The 23,194-nt window shown below is 41.9% G+C and overlaps 1 protein-coding gene across 4 annotated transcripts in view; it reads left to right on the top strand.

Moving 5' to 3' along the window:
• ncor2 (nuclear receptor corepressor 2) overlaps positions 1-23,194 on the top strand; it is a 124,505-nt gene that overhangs the window by 86,422 nt on the left and 14,889 nt on the right. For 2 of the 4 annotated variants that reach the window (XM_073466002.1, XM_073466000.1), the window contains 16 exons: positions 2,575-2,998; positions 4,604-4,724; positions 5,202-5,469; positions 7,553-7,600; positions 7,896-8,060; positions 8,179-8,318; positions 8,880-8,979; positions 9,104-9,214; positions 9,930-10,033; positions 17,626-17,776; positions 18,023-18,163; positions 18,329-18,421; positions 18,808-19,025; positions 20,016-20,349; positions 20,569-20,772; positions 22,298-22,549. In XM_073466002.1, the coding sequence (XP_073322103.1) occupies positions 2,575-2,998; positions 4,604-4,724; positions 5,202-5,469; positions 7,553-7,600; positions 7,896-8,060; positions 8,179-8,318; positions 8,880-8,979; positions 9,104-9,214; positions 9,930-10,033; positions 17,626-17,776; positions 18,023-18,163; positions 18,329-18,421; positions 18,808-19,025; positions 20,016-20,349; positions 20,569-20,772; positions 22,298-22,549 (2,874 nt within the window). The remainder of the gene's footprint in view (positions 1-2,574; positions 2,999-4,603; positions 4,725-5,201; positions 5,470-7,552; positions 7,601-7,895; positions 8,061-8,178; positions 8,319-8,879; positions 8,980-9,103; positions 9,215-9,929; positions 10,034-17,625; positions 17,777-18,022; positions 18,164-18,328; positions 18,422-18,807; positions 19,026-20,015; positions 20,350-20,568; positions 20,773-22,297; positions 22,550-23,194) is intronic. The other 2 variants (XM_073466003.1, XM_073466001.1) reach the window with 1 other exon arrangement.

Raw genomic sequence — 23,194 nt, 5'->3', positions numbered from 1 at the left:
GATCAATAAACCTTTATTTCTAAAGAATATTTAACATTGGAATGTGAAAAAGACATTTTAAATATCCAAAATAAATAAAGATGGAGGCTGTGGCCAAAGCAATTGAGCCATGGCCAGCCACGGTTCCTTACTGCAGCAACAATGTTAGCACCATTGTCTGTAGTGATGCGGAGGCGTGACGGTACACGTGATGATGATGACGTATGTGTTTTTTTTCAAGGTGTTTCCCCGGTGTCCTCCTGTTAATCTAAACATGTACCAGCTGTCTGTTTATAATCATATGGATGCTGTTATAATGTGTTGTAATTGAGATCCTGACACACCAAACATCCTGGAAAGCGACAAAGTTACGTTTTTCTATCATTTACATAATTACACAATCGCCATCAGTAAACTGGACGCTGTCTGACTATTTCACTCGCGGGGTTCACTAAGTTCACTGAGTCTTGTCGGGAGGGCTGACCGTCACCATGACAACAGTAACTGACCGTCGCGCGACAAACACTTGGTGAGTTAAAGTTTTTTGCCGGGGACAGACGCTGTTTTTCGGGCAGAAATGTGACGAAGAGTCGGTCAGACCGACAGGCTGAGAGACACTTCTCCACGAATAACTGCGGTATTTTTTTCCTCACATAAGTTGCCAAAGACACGACCAGTTACTACGTTCCTGTTGTTTGGTCCTGTAACGTTGCTTTGTGGGACATTTATCTTTATTTTGTTGAGTGAAGGATCTGTAGAGTTATCAGACACCAACACCATCAGATCGACACGCCCTCGCTCCGCGCCACCGGCTCGGTTCGCCTCTGATACTACCTCCGGAGGCGCAGCGAAATTTCACCCCTCACCGCATCTGAAACGTTCACACAAAGGCGGATGCGGAGAATTGACGCAGTATCCCCGCATGCAAACGGCTGCGTGAATGGGGCTACTGACTGACACGAGGAAAACAAACAAGCATGCAAATCGAAATTATCGAGGCCGGCAAAATTATCGTATGATTAATTGATTTATTGATTATCGTGACAGGCCTAAGAAGATGTTAAAACTAATAAGTCGTAATCAATAACTGAATTAGACACATTGTTTTTCCAGAGCTGATGATGGAAGTTGCTAAAGAGTGAGACCACTCCCTTCTTTCTCATCTCTGTTGAGAGTTGCTCATGCGCAGTTCCAATCAGGCAGCTGGAAAGAAGGGGTACTGACCTGGAAGCCACCAATGGTGGTTACTTTTTAATATCTTTCACTTGAGTCACTCATTTCAAACCCTAACCCTAACACCAACTGAACGATGTTCGAGCACAGCTAGAACAGAGATAGATGGAAAAGTATTAACAAGCCTGCAGCCTTAACTTCAACATGCGTCATAGCATCGTGCTGGAAAAGAAGTGCAAATTGGCTTGTCCACCCGGAAATTGTGTTTTCATCAGAGCTGGAGCCCATAAACACGTGTGATTACTGTAAAGTAATTTGACACTGTAGTGAATTCCAATTGTAGCCATTCACATTAAAGACAAAAGCCAGATGTTAGTGGGTGGTAGTGTTTTTTTAGTCCACTGTAAAAGGGGTAAAAGATACCTATGTGTAACACTTAAATAAGAATATAAGGCATCACCATCATTGGAAAAAAATAAATTGGAAGTGTCAATGCTTATAACAAGCTGGAATTAAAAGGCTTGATAATTTAGCAAAGCTATTCTTAAAACTTCAAAATAGAAACAGGAGATTGGTCTAGGGTTAGCACCATTAATATCATTTTATTTGTAGGAAACAAAAGGTTAAGACAATGTTCTCCCCTCTTATGCAACTGATTGGGGACATGGACTGAATGGAAGTTTTAATTATTAATTAAATTTCAAATGTAAATTATACATTTGGTGTCTGAATCATAGTGTTTTTATCTATGTTAGAATAGCCATTATTGAAGGAAAAAAAAAACATCAACGGGTGGTACCAAACTTATGAACAGTTGTATAGGTATTAGCTATACCTACCTATGGAATGCAATCCAACGCAACAGATGTGCCACAAATTCCACCTTTACAAAGATTATAAGGGGATTTTTGTTATTATGGCCTATTTGTAAATAGAGTAGGCAAAATATTAGGAACATGTTGAGTTCATTGCAAACAATCTGACAATGTTATTCAAAGCTGAACATCGCCTTGGTTGAGGTAGAATTGTACCTGATAAAGTGGCTACTGAGTGTATATAATGTAATTTGACAGTGAAACTCTTTGAGTAGCTCCCTGTTAGCTTGGAGAATCATGTTCTGCAATGACAGCTATCCTGAAACTCCTGCTGTAGTTTGTTGATAGAAGTATACTGTGTAGACTGTACCTCCACAATAGAGCATTGAAGCCCTGGGGGATTCAGTCCATCATCCCAATTGGTTTTGTGTTCCTCCTTATTGTACAGTGAAACCTGATTAGGCGGAAGACTGGCACTGTGAAGAATCTGGTTTAGCGGAAAGAGATGGAGAAAAGATGGAAGAAAAAAGGACATTGAGATATAACATGATTTATAGTGTAAGCTCTGTCCTGTCTTCTGATCTGTGTTTTCTTTTTGTCCTGCCAGGTGGAGCCAACAACAGCTCTGACACAGAGAGCTTGCCCTCGCCACACTCATCAGAGGACAGCAAGGCTAAGGATGAGGGCTCGAGCAGGTCAAAGGCCAGCTCCAACAGCGGGGACAAGGAGGCCACCGGGTCCGACTCGGGCCCAGCCGGGGATGAGAAACCTCCTATCAAGGAAGATGCAGACTCAGCCATCAAGCTGGAGATAAAGACTGAGACAGGGGAGCCCAGCAAAGAGCAGCCAACATCAGCCAGCGATGCCACAGATAAAAAACCTCCTACAGCAGAGATGGAGGATGTCAAAAGCTCAACCAAGAGCTCCAAGAAGGACCATGGGGCCAAAACAGGCTCCCATGGTGACAGTGACTCTAGTGCCACCTGTAGTGCTGATGAAGTGGAGGAGACAGACAACACAGATAAGAGCAGGTAAGAGGTAGCAATTAGAATTCACGTCCCATTCATTTAGATAAAAATTATATACTCTATATCTTTTCTGTTTTGTTTCATTGATTACGTCATTGTGCCTGCTTGACATTATTAGTGTCAAAGTGCTTCTGGTTTTTGAGCAGCAGTTTACTAGGTTGTCCTACTTCTCTGGTCTATCATAGCAGACATCAAATAATACAGCAGCGAGGGTTTTCAAGTGTTATTAGTTGCCTAGCGACACTGTGAAGCCTTGTTGTATTTGGCAAGCCACTTATGTGTACACCACGTATTGCTCTTTTCTATCAGCCAGAGAGTCCATTTGTACTTTGTATGAATGGGATATGTGTATATATGTGTATGTGTATATATGTATATGTATATGTATGTGTGTGTGTGTGAATGGGTCTCTCAGTAGAGAAATGGGTGTCAAAGTGCGTGGGAGGAGTGATTAGTCCTGTTTGCACGGTATTTGTTCATTTTTTTCCATGACAGCAGACTACATGTACTGGCAGAGCCAAGGGAAACGCTGCCCTCTCTGCCAAAGCAAACAAAGGGAGTGAGTGTGTGTGTGTGTGCATGTATGTGTGTACACACTTTTGTGTTGTTGTGCGTGAAAGTGTGTGTCTGTGTCTGTGATTCAGATTATGTTGTGTGCTTTCGGCAGATGTGCGAGACATGGATATGGATTTTTACTTGCAATTTATTTCCATAGTCTTAGGCTCGATCATGACTCATTCTACATTCTACATCCCTCCCCCCCCCACACACACACACACACGAACACACACACACACACACACACACACACACACACACACACACACACACACACACACACAGATCCCATATATTCCTGCTGTTCCCCATCATTTGAATACTTTGTTAAGTGAGCGAGGATTCTGATTTTGCCTGTGTCTCCAGCAAGGTTGGTGGAATCACTCTTTGAAGGAACAGTTCACCAAAAAACTAAAATTCAGTCATTATCTCCTAACCTCATGCTGAGCATTAGCATGGCAGCATTCTCGTAAACAACTGAAGTGGCTGGGAACTTGTTTTAAAACATAAACAATAACTGAAAAAATCCTAAAATGGCTCCTTACAGCTTGTCTGGCATAATCCAAGTCTCCAGAAGCCCCTAGATCTAACATTTGAAAAGACGTTATTTACACCCTTTTTTATGCATCTTCACTGTAGCTGCTAAGCTAAAAGCATTAGCGCACCTCATCTGAAGTGAGTTCATGAGGATTACACCGGACAACTTTATGGAGACATTTTATGTTTTTTTGGTTGTTTTTTACGCTTTAAAACAAGTTACCAGCTACTTCAGTTGTGTAGGAGAATACTGTAACACTGTTTACTGTGAAGCTCCAGAAATGTTTTGTGGACTGCAAAACTTCAGCTGACTTTCTATGGAGATAATGAAATAATTTTCAGTTTTGTGTGAACTGTTTCTTTAGGGTGTGTTCTTGTGTTTCTGGATTTTAAAATTTGCGTTAGATAAAATAAAGCAGTGTTTGGGCTCAAGTGGGATAAGCTTATGGGAGAAAGCACTAACTGATAGCCTGATGTGTGTGTGTGTGTGTGTGTGTCTGTGTCTGTGTGTAGAATGACGTCTCCACGGCCAAGCTTGCTGAACTACACTCATGATGGGGTGATATCCTCCCCGCTGCAGAAGCCCATGGACCTGAAACAGCTCAAACAGAGAGCTGCTGCCATACCACCTATTGTAAGTCATTAGTTAAACTGTGTGTGTCTCTTTTTTGTGTATTTTAATTTTTTTCCTCATACCTCCCACTACAGTGAGGTGAAGAACATTTTAGTTGTCTAGTTTTGAAGAAGTCTTTGACCCACCTTACTTTCTGTAACAGAAATCTAATTTGCAGACACACGTACACAGTGGTATCAATGCTATCTTATAAAGATAACAGTATAGCAGGTGAAATTGTTAAGTCATATTTGTATAAGATAAACTGGCCAGATGGAGGATGATGGGATAGATTGCTTTGTGGTGGAGAAATTAGATCCAAGGCATTCGGGAAACTTTAGCTTACCAAGATAAGAGATGATTAGCAGCTATCATGTTTATCAGATAGTGTATGTAGCTAACCATATGTCCCATATAGCGGCAGGTAGGAGTTGGCTTGTGTTACGTGTGTGGTGTGATTACAACCTTTTACTTTTCCTCTCATCTTCCTGTGTGTAGATGTCAGAAGCCTCCATGCAGATCAGTCAGCGGAGTGGGGGCAGCAAGGCAGTGCTACCCCCCCATGCCCTGGCACTATACCAGCAGCAGATCACCATGGCTCACGGGGAGTCCTCTCAGGAGGTCAAACAGCAACAGCAGCAGCTTTCAGGCCAGCCAGGCAAACAGCAGCAGCCTTACAACCCGCAGGCAGAGAGAGACAGGGAGGCTCTTCGTAGCAGCAGCCCTCGTGTTCGCCCACGCAGTCCCTCCACCAGCGACAAGGATGGTACGCACACCTGCATCATGACAGAGCAACCATTTGTTGTTTATATGATCCTAAATCTTTTAAGTCACCAGTCACATCAATACTTTACTAGTCAGATAGTATTCAGAGTACTATAGATGGGGCTGAACAATATTGGCAAAAAACTGACAATATTTTTCTTGTCCGTGATATATATTGTGATGAAAACATACAGGGAGTACAAAATTTACAACTATTGTAAAATGGATTTAAAATAGCTCAGTCTATCCATACAAACAATAAAGCAAATGGCAAGAAGCAATAAAATATACGTCTCCAAAAACTGCAAAACAAATAGACCACAACTCATTCAATTTTCAGTAGCTGTATTACATAAAGCATGCAAAGCAATATTTGTGTGAATGTGAAGGACTCCTGGAGTTCAATCCAGAGTTTTCCCGACAACCCCAAAACAGTTCAGTTCCAATCTAGTCCACAACCAAAAAGACAAAGACTACTCAAAAGTTCTGTTCCGGGTTTTACCACAGGTCCCCACAAAACGGCTCTGCTAAGACAGGCGACTCCTGCAAGTTCAACTGGGAAAATCATGCATCCACTTGATTACGCCTCTTCCTGACTAGGGCTGTCACGGTTTCAGATTTTGACTACACGATTATCATGGCCAAACAAATTCACAATAATGATATTATCACAATATCTATTGAAATTTAAAAAAAACCAACAAAATACCATTGTTCACTGTGTGTTTTGTGTCTTTTTTTGGCAAAATAAACTACCCTCAAAAAACTAGTGTAGGGAGGTAGAGAGAGACTTTGTACTAGTGAAAAGGCAACAAGATAAACAGTCCCTCCCATCTTTAAACTATATTAAAGATGCACAAGGCCGAATATCTTCGCTGGGTTTTTTAATGTCAGGGTTATTGTGAATACTATGACACAGTGACCCCCTACCTGACACAAAGAGTCTTATAGAGTCAGAGTCTTATGTTTTACTACGAGCTGGCGCAGACTTTACAGTCAAATCTGATGCAGAGGAAACCTGGTGTTCCTCTCTTCCTTTGACCAAAAAACACCACTGTAACACATTCGCTATGCATGCACAGCCTGCATGTCACTCACGAGCAACAAACTATATAGCCATGAACCCTTTAACCAGAGTAAATAATGTTACATCAGACAGACCTATCTAGAGTAGTTATAGAAAATGAGAAGTGTGTGAGTGGTCCTTTTGTATCAACCAGCAAAAGAGCTGTAGCAGGGCATGTTTGAGTTAATTTGCCATAACTTTTCTTTCAGTGTCATTATTGCACATGCACACATCTAAATGTTGATGCTGAAATGACATATCGTGCAGCCGTACTATAGGATGTTAGCTGCTGAAGTTACAAATATAGGAACCCCTCTCACTGTTTCCAATATTTTTCTCATATTAATCCCCCCCCCCCCCTTTTTTTTTTCCTGCCATCATTTTCTTTCTGTATGATCCCCAGTATTCAGCATGGTATTGGTATACTGTATTGTATATCATGGTACACTGCTAAAGTTGTCAGTTTTATAATGTGATTAGCACTGAAAATGGAGGTTATGAAAGTGCTTCATATTATGCAGTTTTAGTAGCATTTGATCCAGTTTTACTTAGTTGGTCCTTGCTACATGCTCTAACCTTGAGTCTGTGTTCTCTAGTGCTGCTCAGGCTATTCAAGTGTTTCTGGGACACTCGTGGAGAGAGAGTACTGATAAATGATCTGGTATTGCTATTGACCCAGAAGGGAATATAGTCTAGTTCAGTGCACTTACTGTGAGCTTGTGGAAGCCTTTTAGCAACAGTCCACTCAAACACAGGTCTTTTATAACCAAGTGGGCACAGCAGCTGTGAACTCCAAAGTACAGCAACCACTTTTTCATGAATTCTTAGATATGAAAAGGACTTATAAAGCCCTGTATACAGTGCCTGACACAGAGGCAGGTGTAGCTGCCTTCTAGCATTTGGCTGTTGGTGAATGCAAAAGTCACACCATGTGGTAATGGTAGTAAAATGTTTGTGTAGTTAGTGAATAAAATTCTTTGTAGATGCGATGATCAATGGTGTGTTTGTGTCCCTCCAGAGCTGGAAGGCAACGAGAAGTGGTTACTGACTCTCCTGCAGGGATTAAGTAGGTTCACCCCTCGCCACAACATAAAATTTTTTAATTCCACCTTAACCACAATGCAGGCTGATCACCTCCTCTGCTGGATTTTACTGTGTGTGCATCACAATAAATATTAGCAGTGGCTTGTTGTGTATGTTGGCATCTTAATTCAGTGGTGATACCACCCTGGCTGGGAAGTGGCGCGAGGGGTTTTGTGTATACGATAATGATGATGATGATGATGGTAGCAGCAGCTGATGGACATCTTCTTTGATTAGTGGAGGTCTGGCTGAGTGCTGACTCTGTTTGTGTTGTACAGAAAAGTCCCGGGCATTCTCTCCACATGGTGATGCCAAGAAGCAGGCACTGGACCCGGATGACCTGAGATCCTCCAACTTGGGTCGGCCAGTTCTCTCCCCCTACCCCATGTCCCCGCGAGACATGGCCAAGATCAGTCACGACCAGCACCTGCTTCACTTCAACTGTAAGTCCTTTTCTCTGTCTTAAACTTGCTCTTTTTGATGCCAGAATTCCATAAGAAACCTCTTGCCAAAAGTCAAATAGTCAAACTAAATCCCAAGAATCTCTCGCCTGCCTTTCAGCGTTCCAGCAACCAGGCCACCCCTCACTCCCGAGTCTGCCACAGGACAGTAGTCGGCTAGCAGCAGTGAGGCCCCTCAGCAGCATGCCTGAACCACCTCCACTCATTTCCTCAACTAAGCCTGGAGGCTCCATCACACAGGTAAAAACAACACAAATAACAAAAAGTATATTTGTGGCTTTTTGCACAGACATCTTGGTAGCATAGTCGAAGATTTACTATTTGCTATATTAAAGGGACCTTTCACCCCGAAAACAAAAAAGCATTTTTTTCCTTGTACATGTAGCACTATTTATCCATCTAGATTGTTTTGGTGCGAGTTGCCGAGATTTTGAGATGTCTACCTTCTCTCCCATATAATGGAACTCGATGGTACTCGGCTTGTGGTGCTCAGAGTGCCACAAATACTCAACATTAATGTCTCTTCCCAGGTAGCATGTCCCGGTTACTCAAGATAATCCACATCCGCACTTTGCCTTCTGTGTGTTGTTACAGTTGGCGGGTGTTGTTTGATAGAAATCCAGTGCCCAGTGCCATCTAGTTCCACTGTATTTTAGAGAAGGCAGACATCTCTATGGATAACATCTCCAGAACTCACACTAAAACAAAAGACAAGAAGACATGGAAAACCATTTAATTTGACATTTATGGAAGAGCAATGGTATTGTTTATCACCATTATAACCAAATACTTGTTATTTAGGGCACCCCAGTGCAGTTGCACAGCCCAGCTCATGGGGTTGACCATGGGAAGATGCCCCCCACTCAGATGGGCTTGTCTTGGATGGATCAGAGGAAAGTGGGTGAGTAAAATTGTCTGGAAGGACTCGTGGACCTCAACATCACCACATCTGATCGTATGACGTCTTTCTCATTACGGTCTCTCTGTTCATCCCATTCCTTTCCCAAACTGTTTGTACTGTACAGGAGGTCCTTTCCCCATGGTAAAGCAGGAACAGTTGTCCCCTCGCAGCTCGTCCTCCCAAGCTGACAGCATGTCAACTCAGGGAACGCCTCATGAAAGTGCTGCTGGACGTGGTGGGTGGCTCATTATTTCTTCCTTTTTATTGAATTGTCATTCACAGTAAACTGGTGTTGGTGTTTTGCTTCTGCACTTTCCTTGTCCTGTCTAGTGGATACAGAATGTTCTGTTTTTTCCAAGCTGTGTTGCATCATAGATATATTTTTTTAACTCACTTCATTTTTGCCATCAATCAATATGCCATACAATTGTGAATAACAAAGTCAAGTTTTTTCACATGTTGTGATTGAAAGATTTACCTCCTCAGCTTGACAGTGACCTGAAACACACAGTGACGACCACACCAGAGTAACTCTAGGACTTTAAGCCTCTGAATGGTCTTGTGTGACCCAGGCTAGACTTAAATCTCAATTGCAAGTCGGTGGGTAGTTGAGTTCACTGAAGCTCATCTAATCTGACAGAGCTCGAGAGGATGTGAGGAATGGGGGAAAAAAACTAACCAATTCCATGTGTCCAACGTTGGTAGATGCAAACTCAAGAAGATTAAAGACTGGAATTAAACAAAACACCATGATGAAGTGTTCAGAATGAAAATTAGAATTATCCGTAATAATATAATTACGTTTTAGACAACAAACAGTGATGGAAACAACTTGGAGCATTTGTATTGGGTGTACTCACAAACTTGAAGAACTTTATACGAAAGAAGTTTGTTTACATTGTGTTCCTCTCAAAATGCTAAACTGCACTTCTTTCTTATTATCTCTACAGCTTCTATTCCTGCTGTTCAAGGGGGTAGTATCACTAAGGGAATCCCAGGGACCAGAATGCATCCAGATTCCTCAATCTCCTACCGTGGAGGCTCCATTACTCAGGTAAGCTTAGCCCACCAAGCTACAGTGAGTCCTGGTGTTGCTGCAAGAATTGAGTTAGCAATCAAGTGTATAACTTACTGGAAAATTACTCTGGGTGCTAATCAAACAACAAACATACATAACAAAGGTGCACAGTGAATGACATTATTGACATTAATAAAGTTGATCCAATTTTGATATGTTGAAGAGCTAAATAACTTAATATTTAGAAAATATCTTTTGGTTCAGACATCTTTTTCCTATTTTAAGTGCGAAGACTAAAATACTCTCAGGCTGCTAGTTTGATGGTGGAAACTAGTGTAATGCATAGATGATGATACAGTGTTATGCTTTTACTATGACTGTAGCATAATCTCTCATATGAGCAGTATGTTTATTGCTGTGGTGGGTGCATTACTTGGAATGTAAGTACATTTACTTAATTACTATAGGAACTTGTGTTTTCCATTTTCTGCCACTTAATAATTCCACTACACTACATCTTGGAGGCAAATATTGCACTTTACTCCATTACATTTATTCTTTTCAGGTTACATGCTACATCAGAGTAGCACATTTTTAAACTAGAACTCAGTAGAGCTTGTACCTCTGCCAAGGCCCAAAAGTCCCCTTTAATTCAATCAAGCATTATTACTGTTGGTACCTTTTTAAATCCCCATTATCTCAGCTACAGATTGGTGGTAGTTGTGGGTTTCTATCCATATTTGTTACAGTATATAGGCTAAAAAAGACAACCCTCTTTTCAAAGCATATTTAAGTCCACAATATTCAGATTTTATTTGGATAGATACCAGCCATGTAAATACATAAATAAGTATCTTATCTTTTTCATCAAGATCCATGGATTATTCCCTGAGGAATCAAAGAAGATGACAAAAAAAACGGAAAAAAAAAACCCACCCTATTTCAAATGTTAAAGAAAGTGAGAAAAAATGAATGGTTCCGTCCCTTTATTTCAGGATCTGTACCAAAAGCTAATGGGGTCTATTCTGGGCTGAGATCCATCCTCCATCCAATATTAGTGGAAATCAATTCAGTAGTTTTTGTGTAATCCTGCTGACAAATCAACCAATCAACAGAGAGATGAAAACATAAGTATTAGATCCATTAATTGCCCAGGCCCATAATCTGTCGATCCATAGTATACTGTATAAACATACATGTAAATATATGTATATTACATGAATTAATAGTGCAATGCAAAGTACATTTAATATGAGATACTTAAAGGGTTCTATCTTACACTTGGCGCAAAGTGGCGCACAACACAAGTGTCATTGCTAACTTCAGACTGACAGTCATTTTCATGCCCAGTGCCCACATTGTGTAAATAGCACATGTACTTGCGCCCACCTGTGCATGTTGGTCTTAAAGTGAGGTGTGGTCAGGTGCATAGCCGATTGCTATCTTGAGGCAGCAGAAAGAGACTGCGCCATAGACCAACAAAAAGCTGGTCTACTCAAAGTTGCAGTCTGTTTCCTGCTATTTAAAGAGCGCATTATTCAGACAATAAGATGCGCTTACACAGGCGGGTTCACACCCTGCATATGCTCTGATTAAATGATTTGAGAGACTGCTTTCCTTTATTTATATTTTTTTATTTATTTTTTATTAAGGTTTTGCAGGGTGTAACAAAAGTGCAGTGCTGTTCGGTCATTGAAGAGAAATCTGAGACGAGTATGATTTATATAATAACAGCAGCTGGCACCAATGTCAACATATAAACAGAATGTCAATTAACATAAACAAAATAAAACAAACCAACGGATGTACTGTATACACACTCTCTCTCTCTCTCTCTCTCTCTCTCTCTCTCTCTCTATATATATATATATATATATATATATATATAATCATTTAATCTGGTTTTCTTTGAATAGATCTTTGTAGTTCCTCGTAACTTAGATGCCCATATAGGAAAACTTCTTTTTTTTATTCAATTTTACAAGGCATGTTTTTGAGGTCTAATGCTTGTGCATCATTTATAATGGGAAAGAGCGCGCTTCTGTGAAGATTTCATTTATATTCTGAAAATCGACCAAACTGACTGAGCAGCGACAGAGTGGAGGGCAGTGAGGTACCAGGGCTCGAGACAAAAAGCAAAAGGTCGTCAGCATAGAGTGAGACCCTATGATCCATGTTGCCCCTCCAAATACCAGACCTGTCCTTACAACTACAAAAGGCTGTGGCAAGTGGTTCAATGGCCAAATCGAAAAGCATGCTACTCAGAGGGCACCCCTGGCCGGTTCAACGATGTAAGTCGAACGGCCTTGACTGCTGGGAGTTAGTACAAATTGTACAAACACATTCAGGGACTTTTTCAGAGGCCAAATAAATGATCTGCTTTTAACAAAGCCAGTTTGGTCTTTCGATATAATTGTAGGGAGGATGTTCTCTAGTCTATGAGCTAGGACCTTAGCTAAGATCTTAGTGTCCGTGCCGGGAAGCCATCGAGACCTGGACACTTGCCTGACTGCATTGAGGAAATGGCTACTGCAATTTCTGCCTGAGATATGGGCTCTTCCAACCTCTTCCAGAAGTCTGAAGGTCTTGCGAGTGATCTGAATTTATGTGGCCATTTGGCATTCGGATCTAAGAGATTTTTTTTTTTTCGCTTAAGAGCCTTTGAGTTGGTTCGCTAGCATTTTATCATATATGTAAAACATGGCCTTATTTTTTTAAAAGGGAGTGTTCAATTGAATTAGTTGTAAGCAGGTCAAATTTGGTTTTGATTTCAAGCATATTGCTTGTCAGTCTCTCTCTCTTTGGTTTCATTTGAGCGGTATATGTTATGATCTGCCCCCTAAGGTAAGCTTTAAGGGCATCCCATACAATTAGGCTAGAAGTTTCAGGGGATATATTAGTATCGAAAAAGAAGGCTATCTCTTTGTCCATAAATTCCACAAAATTATCATCTGATAGTAGAGTTGAAAAAACTGCCAGTGCCTACTTCTCCATGGGAAGTCAAGGAGGGACATGTTCCAAACAACAGAAGCGTGGTCAGAAATGACGAAACCAGCGGGACAAGTTGGTTATCTATGAAAAAATAATCAATTCTGGTGTATGTGTGATGGACATTCAAGAAGAATGAATATTCCCTGTTGTTTGGATGTAGAGAGTGCCACACCCAGTAACCGTAGTCAGAGAGAACGGCTTGAATGAAAGAGACTGATTAACTTATCAGTTGGGGTTAGTAGAGGATCGGTCTAAAACCAGGTCTAGCCAACAATTGAAATCACCACCAAATATGAGAGAATATGTTTTGAACAGTGAAAGCAACCATTCAAAAAAACCTACATCATCTTAGGGGCACACGTGTTTATAAATACTACCAGTGTATTATATAATTTTCCAGAGACAATAACATACTGACCAAACTTGTCAGTGATCACATTATGTGGTTCAAAAGAAATATTTTGACTGATAAAGATTGAATCCCCTCTGGCTTTGGCTTGAAAAGAGGAGTCAAACCACTGCCCCATCCAATCCGACAGAAGGCGACCACTGTCTGAACAGCGAATATGGGTTTCTTGCAGGAAGGCTATTTCTGTTTTAGGTTGTTTGAGGTGCGAGAAGACCTTTTTTGTTTTAATAGGGTGGTTTAAACCCTTCTGATTCCAGCTCAATAATTTCATGTGTCTATCCATGTAGCTTTAGAAAAAAGATTGAGACATGAGCAAAGTGATTCAAATGGCAGCCTTAAGGGAGAGCTGCAGCAGGTCAGTGCAGACCTGATGATGTGACTAGTGTACACTAATAGATTTGTATAAGTTACTGAGGTATTACTGGCAGTGACACATCATCAACTTAAAATAACTTAAAAGGTGGACTAGTTGGTACACTGATACTTTGAGGGCCCACAGTGCAAACTTAAATGATGACATGACACGTTGGCCCTGGTCCTAGACTATGAGCCGCGTTTGATCTAACTTTGGGTCAAGCAGGCTAAATGATGTTTTGAACTCGGTTGCTAGTGCATCGCAGTGTTGCTCAAACACTGAACACAGAACATTAATCAACATGAAATATTAACCAATCCTGTTGGCGAGTTGGGAGTTTTGAATATGTTTATCAGCTGTTCCTCGTGCGCAAATGCGCATGATAATATAGAGATACCCATATCGTTTCTGGAGGATCGCTGCAGGTAAAGTCATTAAGCAGTGCTGTGCCACCTCATTTATATATCAAGGTATTTTTTCATATGCAGAGTTGTTGATGGGACAGATGATTGTGAAATGGCAGTGCAGAGGGTCCAGCAGCCAAGGAACACATTCCTGTCCCTCAGCAAAAACGAGTGCCACTGCTAAATATGTCCCAGGTCCTGGCACATCTCTTTAAGGGAATGGGAGACGACAGTCGGCTCAGTTTAATCTATTATTTATATAATTTCACCCAAAACACACCCATGACTAAATCAGAGTCTAAATACAACCCCTTTGTGCCATGTGCCTCACTTTGTGCCCAGATTATCCACCGTCTAACTAGCAAAATGGACTTGGACATGCCCTAAATGCACTAGCGCCATGTACTTAAGACCATGCGCTGTAGACTGTCTAAATAGGGCCTAAAGACTTTGACTCTAGTACTTTTTATATGGTCGACTTTCACTTCTACCAAACTCGTATTTTAACACAATTTCTTTACTTTTACTCAAGTATGACATGAACACTGTCGGGTTGTGGCAATCCTATGTGCGTTTGAATATTCTGCTGACAGTGTTCAAATCTGAGTAGTACATTACGACAGACAACTGGCAAACAGTTCTCTTCCCTTTTATTTGGAGAACCTCTGAACAACCTCTGAAATTAATTTAACTAGGTCAGTTCTGAAAGGTTGATCTTCCAGTTTAGCAAAGCCTTGTCATAAATACGATGATATTTGTCCCCATGTTTCTCTCAGACTGTATGTAAATAGTGAACTGAAAGTGACATTACATTAGTCTGTGTAAAGGTTAATCATCATAGCAGCTTATATGGCTAGTACACAGACTCACTGTCATTATGTTTCATTCCCTCCACCTTTTCTGATGTTAACATTGTTTCTGCCTGTATTGATGCTGTCATTTGGCCCATATTGTTTTAAGCCGCTGTCGGCAAACTCTGAGCCTTCATGTTGCCAGACTTTGATTTGTGCTCGTATAACCATAGAGAGAACAAAAGAGCTAATGAGACGCCATAACAAAAGCCAATTGCTGCGGCTGCTGCTGTAAAATATCCACAACTCTAAGTGTCCCTGTCACCGTAGCAACAGGTACACACTGTGCCGCGTCTGTTAGCTCTTTTATTTGTCTATTTACTCTGGCCCGGTCATTGATATGCCCACTGTAATATCACAACCAGCTGACATACAAGAGAAAGTGCTGAGGGGGCTGTTGTCCACCGTGATAGATTAGTAAGGAAAAGGTCAAAGTGATAAGAATAATGAGCACTGGTAAAGCTCCATTGTTTTTTAAGATTGCAGTTGTATGGATTGATCGATATGTACTTTATGCAAGCACACATATATAGCAGTGTTTGACTTTCTCAATGAGTAGATGAGGGCTGCTTCGGTCACTGCTATCTGATCTTGTTAGTGTAACCCCCATGTACTAAGTGGGCGGTATTCCAGTGTAGTCACTGGTGTCATGTTTGGCCATGACATGGATTTTGCTGTTTCTGTGACTGCTAACATGCAGTTAGATGGCTATGGCTGTCATCTGCAAGAACTAACACAAATGTCTTCATCTACTCCTACCATCCAAGGAATTGAAGACCCAGTGGATTTACTTTATTTTTGATGGAAGTGTCCCCACAACGACTGCAAAACCTCTTATATGTGCACACTAAACATTTTACTTCGGACTGCTTTCTCAATGAGGGCCAGTAATGTAAAAAGCAGGTTTGCAAGTTAGTCTGTTGAACTTAGCGTTAGCACATCCCACGGCTAATGTGGCTAGAGCATATTGCAGCACGCTGGATCTACATTGAATAATTTCGTATTAGGGGTAGATTGATTATTGGTCTGGCCCTAAAAAAAACATATTGGTCGACCTCTATTTTGTATAGAGAGACATTGAAGAGAAACTGCGTGAATGTTGAACCTCATTTGAGGTTGATTAAATAACCAGAGTAGTACATTAGATGTGGTGAAACTGCAACACAGGCTCAGCTGGCTCTGTTTTTAATGTTACACAACCACTCCCTCTGCTCCATCATCCTCACCAGTAGGCTGTGTGTGTCTGTTGGTGCTGTATGTAAATGTAAATAATAAATACATAAATATATTTTGGGTTTTCTACAAATAAATGTTGTTGGGGTGTCCCAGTCGCTAATTTGTTAGAGTGTGCATCCCATGTGCAGAGGCTTTGTCCTCGCTGCAGTGGCCCAGGGTTTGAGTCCGACCTGCAGCCCTTTGCTGCCTGTGATCCCACCTCTCTTGTCCCCATTTCCTGTCATCTCTTGAAGCTGTCCTATCAATAAAGCCATGAAAAGCTGTCCTATCAATAAAGCCTTAAACCCCCCCCCCTAAAAAAAGGTGGAAAAATCTGATGTAGAGATGCCTGATCCTACCCCTTATCTAACTCTGAGAATGAATCATATTACATTTTCTAAGTAAACCTTCATTATCTGACAGGCTACTCCTCCCAAAACCAATGTAGAGACCTATACCTCCATTAATTGCCATTTGAAGCAATTGAAAAAAAAGGACAAAAGTACCATGATATAAATTTAATTAGTCCCACCCGCCAAACTTTAGCAAGGTCTTCTTGGAAAAGCTGCAGTCATCAGACAAAAGCATGATCTTAGGCGCTGTTGTCTTCTGCTCTACCGTCCACCCCCAATCACACACTGTGATAATTATTGCTCACGCTCTGGCTGTGAGTGATGTGACTAAAGTCTTTACCAAAGCTGTCTGTTGTGTACCGTTGGTGCACCTCCGCTTCTACTGTGTATTTCACAGCTGTGTTTGTTGTTTATTTATTTGGACCCCTGCAATCTTTCACCATTGTAGCAAACACAAATTATTCAAGAGACAAAAAACGCATCCTGAATGTAACACAGTCTACAATGTGCATTGTAGCAGGTCGCTGCTGCCTCTAGTTACTTCCAATGCAACAATCCTGAAAGTAGAAAACAAAGACTATTCCCAGTCACTATCAATACTTTTACTGTAACTGTGGGGCTGCAACTAAAGATTTTTTAATTATTTTCACAAAATGTCCTTTTTGTGTGCTGCTGTAATGCACATGCACAAGTTCTTAAGAGCATTACTGCTCTGACTACCCCAAACTGGGACTTGGGGAGCAAGGTGCACAAGCTGAAGAAATAAATGTGCTCTTCACGTTCCCAAAGTGTACGATGCCATTGTGGCTCAACAGGTCAAGCTACGGTTCATCAGTCAGAGGGTTTGTGGTTTCAATTCCTGACCCCTCCAGTAAAGTCAGATACTGCGGGATTTGCAATATTCTGTGGGAGGGAACATGCTTGTAAATGTGACTGTCACAGAATCGGATATATCTGACATGTTTGCCCAGACACTGGTCATGGCTGATCATGCTGAAAAGCGGTCGATCGATCGTGCATCTCTCCTCATGCCTCCTCTCTTCAACACAGGGGACACCGGCTGATGTGCTGTATAAGGGAACCATAACCCGTCTGATCACAGAGGACAGTGCCAGCCGAGCTGAGAGGGAGCGGGACGAGGCACTGTCCAAAGGTCATGTGGTCTATGAGGGCATCAGCGCGCATATCCTCTCATATGACCGTGAGTACAGAAGCAGTCTAATTTATGCCAGTAATTACTCTCATTCTGAGTAAGATTTGGCACAAGCCCAACAAATGAAATGGTTTATTCTGAGTTAAACTTGCAAGCGCTATATTCCACCTTGAGTCATTCATGCAAATGAATACAAGAAACTCTTAGTTTCAGGAAGAAACTAATCCTGAAACTAAGAGATACGGATTTACCTAATCATTGCAACATCTGTGATGCATTATCTGTCATTTGTAGGTTCGGCTTCTCAGACTCCTAAAGATGAAGGCAGAGGCTCCGGGCAGCCTGGGGAGGTTCTAGGTCTGAAGCGTCCTTATGATGTCATGGAGGGAGGCATCTCCAGAGGACTGCCTATGAGAGATTCACTGTCTGCTGAAGGTGGGAGACGACTACACTTAACCCCCTGTCACTCTCACAAAGGACTGCTGGATATGATTCTGTTTAACTTGACACCTGTTTAATCACATTCAACTCTCATTATTGATTAAATCATTTACCACAGTCTCACATCTCACTCTGACTTCCCCTCTTCCTCTGCCTTAGGTCTGATTGGTCGAGCCATGCCTCATGACAGGGAGAGTCCACACCACATGCCCTACAAGGATGCTCAACACATCCGTGGTTCCATCTCACAAGGTAGGATGACACGAGCATGGGATTTTATTTTCTTTATCTAGATGCATCACTACAATTTCAGAGTAGTGTGCTTAAGTACAATTTAGAAGTTTATATTTTCTGCTACTTTCTACTCCTCCACATTTATTTGATAACTTTAGTTACTAGTTACTTTGCAGATTCAGATTATTCAGTGTTGATCACTTGTGACGTGTACTGTAAGTGCAGTTTTAAATCAATTTATTTTATCCACAATTAGACACAAAAAATACCAAAAAATGCAAAATACTGGCCCAGATAATCGGCCAGGCCGATAATCTGTCTGCCCCTAGTCTTTTGGGGCAGTTGAAATATGCTGTCCAGTCTTGTTTGAAGAAAAACAATATTGACCTTTTCTTGGATTTCAGGTATACCTCGTCATCTGGACCCTCAGGATGGCTACCTGAGGAGGGAGTCTAAACAGATGAAGAGAGAGGGCTCCCCACTGCGTGGACCTGGTTCGCTCTCTGACCCAATGAAGGGCAGAGAGGTTATGGTGCCCACTGTGAAGGAGGCTGGGCGCTCTATCCACCTCATTCCCAGAGAGGAGCTCAGACCCCCCGGCAAGGAGGGCATCATTTCACAGGTAAACAAATGCTAACAACAGATACAGAGGCTGTCGAGGTCTTGCTGTTGCACCCTCTCTACTAGGCCTGGGCGATAAAAAGATAGCAGTATGTATCCACGATACAAGTCATCGATGGCAAAAAGAAAATAGTTTGATAAAATGTACAGTAGTTTCACATGTATGCATTACATACAAACCAATGGAAAGCCTTTAAGAATATGCTCCGGTTCATAAACAGCTTGTCATATCCCTTGATAATGGAGCGGGATCTGCCTACGAGCCCAGAGACACACTGCTGCGACAGCCAAATCGGGCGGCACAACCACCAGGTCAACTATGACTGACACTCCGCCGCACCAGCTCCACTGCTGGCCGAGTGTTTTACAAACCAAACATGAGAAAAGCACAAGCAATTACCAGCAGAGTGATAAAATTTGTGCTGATGGAGAGGAAATTGTGAATAAAAAAGGGCAGGTCAGCTCGCCAGTATGAAAGTATTTTTACTTATTTATGTAATTTTATTTTTGGGTTTTTCCTTGTTGTGTTAACATAAATTATGACTTGTGTGCCTTGATAAAGTGGTTAAATCCAAAATAAAGAGGTTCAATCCAGCTTTTTTTAAAAAATGATAAAAATAGGACAGATAATTAAAATTATCAATTATTATCCATATCGAGCGATGTGAAACTTCACTATAGTGAGAAACTTTTCAGCCATATTGCCCAGGCCTACTCTCAACACTCTTGATCCAACTGTACTCTATGTGTACGTGGATGTGGGCATACAGAAATGAGGAAGTGCAATCCGTAGCCCCATAATCCTCCAGTTTTGCATCATTTGGAGGATTTTTGTCGGCTAAAGAGTGTGGGGGCTCTAGGTGCAGGCTAAATGGAGAAAAGTTACCATTGTTCATTTGCATATACTTCCACCACTGTAGTGATACAAAACTGAATCGCCCCAATTAAAGTTTCCTTTTAACAAATTAATTCCTGTCATGCTTCTCTTCAGGGAACACCCATGAAGCAGGAGGCAGCTGTTTCTGGGAAACGTCATGATGTCCGTTCCATCATAGCCAGTTCACCACGTTCCTACCACAACACACCCTCCCACCTGGAGAGGGGACGCTACGAAGAGGCACCTAAAGGTCGGCCCAGTGCAGTGGTCAGTACAGCCAGCCCTATAGCCCGCTCTTCTCCCCTTACACTGGGGTCAGAGCAGGGAGGCAAGGCCCATCATAGTCCAGTGGGCTACGATGACAAAGGTGGCCTAAGGAACCCTTACCCTGGGCCCTCGCATCGCGGCTCCCCTCTGTCCAGGGATGCAAGCCAAAGGCAGCATGATGGTGGGTACCTCTCATACAGTTGAGACAGATGTTTTTGTTTGTTTGTCTCTGAAACAAGAGCTTGATTCCAGCTATACCAACACTTAAATCAATTATATGGAACCCATGAACTCTGAATAATTGGGACCTGAATAAACAAGCCGAAATATTTCAGAATAAGATACTTCACCCATCAAAGACCGTACGTTAAAATCTTTTGTGTCCTTGTCCTTATTCCAGGTTCCAGTAAGAATCCGCCCCAGGAGCGTAAAGGCACACCAACCCCCAGGGAAATGAGTGCTACCAAATCACCTCTCCCTGGTGTTCCAGATCAACAGACATACGAGCGTCTGCTGCAGGGACTTGGAGCTGCAGACGTGTACCGTCAAATCCCCTTAGCCTTCGATCCTGCAGCACTGCCCCGCGGCATCCCCATTGACCCAGGTACAGACCTAGTCAAGTTCTGTAAGGCCGTGCTTACTCTCTCAGGTGTTTGATTATTCCGGCCATATCAGACCTCAGCTAAATTATAGTTGGGTAGAGCTTTGCTGAGAGTTATAGAAGGTCATCAAAATTCATGATCTAAATAGGATTCTTCAGATACAGAAAATCCCTCAGATGTTACCTAAAATGCTGGAATCGCTATCGATGAGCACACAAATCTAAGTACTGATCCCATACCACATAATTTATTTACGAGGAATAGGACCCTGCTACTTCTCAGCAGCGTCTAGTACACATGTATGCCATTTTTTTCAGGTTTTTACTGCACAAATAGCCAATATAGGTCTTCTCTAAATTGTCCCCTATCAAAAAATGCAACTTTGTCTATTATTGAGAATTTAGTGTTGGTACAGAGAAAGTTGTGTGGCAGAAACTGACTTTTGGGGTCTACAGTATAGGGGGCATTCATTCATTCATTTATTCGTTCATTCATTCAAGGAGATGCATGGATTCTATAAACAAGAGCTGCTTTTATGATGAGCCAACTTTGTGATTTTTACACGTTTGTGATTGTCTGCTTCCCTCACTGGTCCCGCTTGTGTAGAAAAAACGTCATGGTAGGCCCTCATTATTGCCTGTCGTCTACTTCTGTATGATCGTCGGATCGCATAGCGTCTTCGGCGAAATGCATGGATCAAGACATTATTTAATGCCCGCTGCTCTATGAGGCGTTCATACGCGCGGTCCATTAAAGTTTGCGTGTAAGCGCTCCAGATCAGCACTAATGTAAAAATAAGCAGACGCTCCATGATGTACAGTAGGCTGCTGATCTGATGTACAGATTTGCTGACTGCCCGCCTAAACAGTTTGACCAACAACAGAAGGGCGTTGCGGCCACGTGAGTTTTGTTTACAGATTTTGGACCGTTTGAGTTTGGCCTTTTGTGAACGCAAACCGGACCGACTCAAAATTAAAACAATGTATCATCCTCGCGTTGGTTCGGATCAAAAAACGGACCTTTCACGGACCTTTAGGTGTGAACCCGACCTAAGATTCAATAACCTTTCTATTAACTTTCTACACACTTACATGGTCAGTAAATGAAATAAAGGATTACACTTGTTTTTCACTGACAAAAAATGAGGATGATAAAAATAATAATAATAAATGTCAGTAACTTGCTTTGGCAAAGATCAGATATCGCCAAAAAAACAACTAAACCTGAGGCTCTGTCTGAGATCACAGTAAAAAAAAAAAAAAAGCAACTAAAAACCCACCAAATTAAGCCTTTTTTTTGGATAGAAATTCTAGTGAATTCATCCATTCTCAGACAAAGCAAATGTAAAATTGGGACTAACCGAGCCAGACTGGTTAGGGTTAAATAGTCTTTACATGCCCATGTAGTCCTGAGAGGGGTTCTTGTCAAGAAAAATGTGAAAACATCTGTGTGGGCCTAGAGACATTCTGATTTGTTATTTAGCCCAATATGATGTCCTGACAGACATTTCCTTCTCTTTATACTCAGCGGCCTACTACCTGCCTCGCCACCTAGCCCCTAACCCGGCGTACCCTCATCCCTATCCCTACCTCATCCGTGGTTTTCCTGATACCGCGGCGCTGGAGAACCGCCAGACGCTGCTCAACGACTACATCACATCCCAGCAGATGCACCAGTGGCCTGCAGCTGCTGCCATGGCCGCCCAGCGCTCAGACCTGCTGAGGGGCCTCACTCCTCGAGACCAGCCCCTTCCTCTGCCCTACTCTGCAGCCCCACGTGGTGAGGCTGACTTCACAACACTCACATCTCTCTTAGCTTATCTGCACTTTTTATGCTGTTTGGTAAACTGTTCAACTGTTCGAACCTTTGTAAACTTTGTCAGCAGCTGTACCTACAGACAGAGATTTTTGAGAACAGCAGGTTCATGTTGGCTAGATTTTATTATTTCGTGACACCTTATCCCTCACTCTGCAAATTAGGTGGATCATTTTTTTACAAGGATTTCTGTATTGCATGTGTATAGAACATGTTTTGATTGAATCAGCTTTTGATATATTGAATTGTTTTGTTTTTTTCTCTAGCCATTAATGCATGACTGATGGTAATCTGCATGTTTCCCAGCTTTGGTATTTGTCTGGCACACACACACAAGTTGTCAGCAATCAGCTGGTGCTGCATCAAGCAGCAGTTAAAGTATTTCTCTGCAAGAAAGATGGCCCTGGCATAAAACTGAGCTGTCTCTACAGTACAAAGACACAAATATTTTGGAAGTTGGTGCTACATGACCAGAGAACAGAGAAATAGGGCTTTGGTATTCAACACCAGAATGCACTGCGCTGTACCAGACCAATAAACACACTGATGGGGGGGGGCGTACTACGTGTTGGGCAGTGCTTGGTTTTGGCTCAGAATATTACAGCTAAA

Source organism: Pagrus major, chromosome 5 (genome assembly GCF_040436345.1).
Source record: "Pagrus major chromosome 5, Pma_NU_1.0".
Classification (NCBI taxonomy): Eukaryota; Metazoa; Chordata; class Actinopteri; order Spariformes; family Sparidae; genus Pagrus; species Pagrus major.
Note: the sequence above shows the minus strand (reverse complement) of the source record. Positions and strands in the feature narration are given on the sequence as shown.